This window comes from Trypanosoma cruzi, genomic scaffold, assembly GCF_000209065.1.
Source record: "Trypanosoma cruzi strain CL Brener 1047053516651 genomic scaffold, whole genome shotgun sequence".
NCBI lineage: Eukaryota > Euglenozoa > Kinetoplastea > Trypanosomatida > Trypanosomatidae > Trypanosoma > Trypanosoma cruzi.
The window spans coordinates 36,338-39,629 of NW_001849468.1; the positions used below are offsets into that span (position 1 = coordinate 36,338).

Sequence of the window (3,292 nt, forward strand, 5' to 3'; positions counted from 1 at the left end):
CACCGCAAAACACGTCTTCCCTGCAGACTGCTGCCAAAAGTGCGGGTCATCGCTGCACTTCACGCGGCACTGCGATGCCGACGTTCACAGCGCCGGTGAATCGGCGAGGCCGCAGGATCACACGGGATTAGACAATGCTGCCGCGGCCCACGCTGTTGTACCCAAGAAACAAGACAAAGCAGGGCACCATGAGCCCCCTAACAAGAAAAAAGAAAAGCCTCAACAAAAACAAGAGCAGCGGCATGTCGCACTGTGCACGTCGAAGGATCATTGCGAGCACTGCGGCTCAGATGTGCACTTTTCTCGCCACTGTGCCTCAAAGTGAGCTGCACAGTATGGGGGAAAGAAGACGATGAGGCATAAAGGGGACGTGCGTTTAAAGACGGTTAAATCAACAGCGGCGAATGGGGAACTGATGAGAAGAAACTCTTTTTTTTTTTCTGCAAATAATAAAAAAGAAAAAGGAAGGAAGAAAAATGAAAGGAAAACAAATATGCGAGAAATCAGCAGCAACAACAAAAAGAAGAAGGCAGATAGTTGCACGCGGGAGTTCCGTATAATCCGTAGTCAATGTTGTACATGTGTATTGAAGTCTACTCTTTGCTAAATGTGTTATTGGGTGGTCCCGTGAGTCCGTGCGGTTAACTGATTGACTCATTCCTTCCTTTTTTCCATCCCAGAGGAACAGGAGGTACAAAGGGCATATATATATATATATATACATTGTAGCTTTGGGCATGGCGTCGAAGAAACCGCGGCATCGGCCAATCAGCATCGACGATGACGCAGACATTGACTTTTCTGCAGTGACGAAGAAGGCAGCCCCGGCGAGGCCCGCCGTTCCTCCCACACTACTGCAGTGCACGGTGACAGACACGGCACAGAAACAAAAGGAGACAGCAGTGGTGCTGCAGGCAGTGGACCCAAGACTCAACTCACAGACACATCGAGTTGCTGCACGCCGTCGTGTTGGCTTCGGTGGCGCCCCGGCGATCCCACCAGTGTTTAATTCAACAGCCCCACTTGCTGCCACTGGCATGACAGCGTCTGGCGTCACGAGTAACAATAGTGGTGGCACCGATGATGCCAAAAGAAGTAAGGAGCTGCTGGACGCCTTCTGGCGCGAAGATGCGGCGCGGAAGGAGGAGGAGTCATGCCAGACAAGACGTGAAACATACGAGCAGCGGCTGCGAGCCCTTTGGCACGGCGAAGTTATTACTTCGGAGGAGACCTTGAACGCAGGACGTGTTGACGCCGCGCCGCTCCAAAAATATTTCTTGCTGGATCAATTCTTTGAAGATGGTGTTCCCGACGTGGAGCCGTGGGACCTCTGGGCGCTCTCCATGCCACGTTATGGAGCGGCAAACTTGGCTGCAGGGCCCCTCGATCGTGTGCATCACCCCGTGCTACCCGGGACACACTACTCACAGCACTACCAGCACCGAGCAGAAGAAAGACCGGTTGAGGTAAAGTTGATGAAGACTCGGGAGGAGTTACGTGCGGAGCGTCGGGAGCGACTACGCAAGGAGAAGGAAGTTCGTGATTACGCGAAGAAAGTTGCTCACCAGGAGCAACGAAACGAGGCGCAGTTCGGCGGCGAACTTACGGCCGCATCGCTCGGTTCCACGGCGAAGGATCGTCTCACCAACAACAACCTTCGCCTCAATCTTTTTAGTGACAGCGTGATGAATCCACTGAGCACGGAGAATAAAGTTTTTTCACAGTACCAAGAACGATTTCTTGAACACCAACGCCGTAATCACGAACGTCATGTGGCGGCAATTCCGCAGCAGGTTGAAAAGCGCAAGCGTGACCTCAAACGGCACTCTGAGGAACGGCCAGTCTTTAGAGTCTATCGCATTTACCCCATTTTTACCCCTGCACATCTTGGGAAGCTGCGAAACTTTGCAAATGATGGTCTGTTGCGTGGTTTTATCCTTTGGGTGTGCCGGTGCGATGCATTGGTGGTGTTGACAGGTGGGGAGGTTGCGGTGCGGCATTTGGAACGTTGGATTTTGGAGAAAATGAGGTGGGAATCTTCTGAGACGGTTGCTGTTCGGTTGGTGACATGTCCACTGCAGGACGCCACGACGTTTTCATTTGTATCAGAGAAAAGTCGAAAACGTGGAAGTCATCCAGCACGGACGAGGGAGAAGGAGGAAGAGGGGAAGGAGGGCGATAAGAAGAGGGTGAATAGGGATGAGAAGAAGAGAGAGGATGGCACCGAGCACGTCTACATGAACTTTGTGGATAGTGTGCAGGAGGGTGAGAGTTTTATGCGCTCCATGCCAACTGAAGGGCCGTGGCGTGATCTCTCGCACATTTGGCGTGCCGCACTCGCACCTGGGGTTGGACGTAACACAAACTTGTCTTGACGACGTGGGAGGTGAAAGGGGGCGCGTCTTTGAGCGCGAGGGAAGAATAGCGAGAAAGATGCGTGCTTATAACAAATGCTGCGGAGCCGGCATATATCAGAAGGGAGAAGTCGTGTATTGTTTTGTGTCCTATTTGCCTCTCTCTTTTCGTACCGTGTGGTTGGCCGTGGCTCAAATGACTCATGTGTTTTTCTTTTTTGTCGCTCTTTTTTCTTTTTTTTTTGGACATTTTTTCCTTTTTCTTTCCTTTCTTCTTCTTCTTTTTTTTTTTTTTTGACGCGCCAGTTAAAGGTTCGAAATTTTTATTTTCCTGATTTACTTTGAGAGTGTACGGGTTTTCTACAAGAGGCGGTTGATAAGAATGTTCAGTTACCCACCATTTTCCCTTACGAAGCCTATGTATGACACGGACACCTACATAGGTCGCAGTTTATACTTTTTCTTCTCCATCAATCCGCTGCTGTGCTTCCAGACGGAACGCATGCTGATGCAGAAGAGGCTTCTCTTGGACCGTGTGGCGGCGGGTGAGAAGGTGTCGGTAGACGACAAAACGCTCTGGAAGGCACGCATGGCCATTGAAAACTGCGTGCATCCGACCACCGGAGAAGTAATCTTCCCCCTGTTCCGCATGTGTGCATTTCTTCCAATGAACAGTCTTATCGTACCCTTTATGATGACGCCAGGAACCGTCAGCAGCGTTGCGCGGACTGTATTCATCCAGTGGTTTAACCAGAGCTATAACTCTGCTGTGAACTACGCCAATCGTTCCTCTGAGAAGCAGAAGCTGGGGGAATTGTCGAAGGCGTACGTTGCGGCGGTGGGTATTTCCGTTTCGGGCGCATTGGGCGCGACGGCGCTGCTTAAGCGCGTGCCGAGTGGCACCCTGCAGGCAACGGTCATTCGTGCAACGCTGCCGT

At 51.5% G+C, this 3,292-nt stretch overlaps 3 protein-coding genes across 3 annotated transcripts, besides 3 other annotated features; all 3 read left to right on the plus strand.

The window, feature by feature from the left end:
* On the plus strand, nucleotides 1-325 carry Tc00.1047053510153.5 (hypothetical protein, conserved; the record flags this gene model as incomplete). Its single annotated transcript, XM_797855.1, has 1 exon — nucleotides 1-325. A coding segment is annotated over one exon (325 nt), but the record flags the coding sequence as incomplete, so codon positions are not given.
* Nucleotides 1-3,292: a sequence feature (heterozygous, non-Esmeraldo-like haplotype).
* Nucleotides 738-2,375, plus strand: Tc00.1047053510153.10 (hypothetical protein, conserved; the record flags this gene model as incomplete). Its single annotated transcript, XM_797853.1, has 1 exon — nucleotides 738-2,375. One exon carries the CDS (start codon nucleotides 738-740, stop codon nucleotides 2,373-2,375), a length of 1,638 nt encoding a protein of 545 aa, XP_802946.1.
* Nucleotides 2,147-2,218: a sequence feature (GA-rich).
* Nucleotides 2,563-2,650: a sequence feature (T-rich).
* Nucleotides 2,737-3,292, plus strand: Tc00.1047053510153.19 (tricarboxylate carrier, putative; the record flags this gene model as incomplete). The annotated part of the gene is made up of 1 exon (XM_797854.1): nucleotides 2,737-3,292. A coding segment is annotated over one exon (556 nt), but the record flags the coding sequence as incomplete, so codon positions are not given.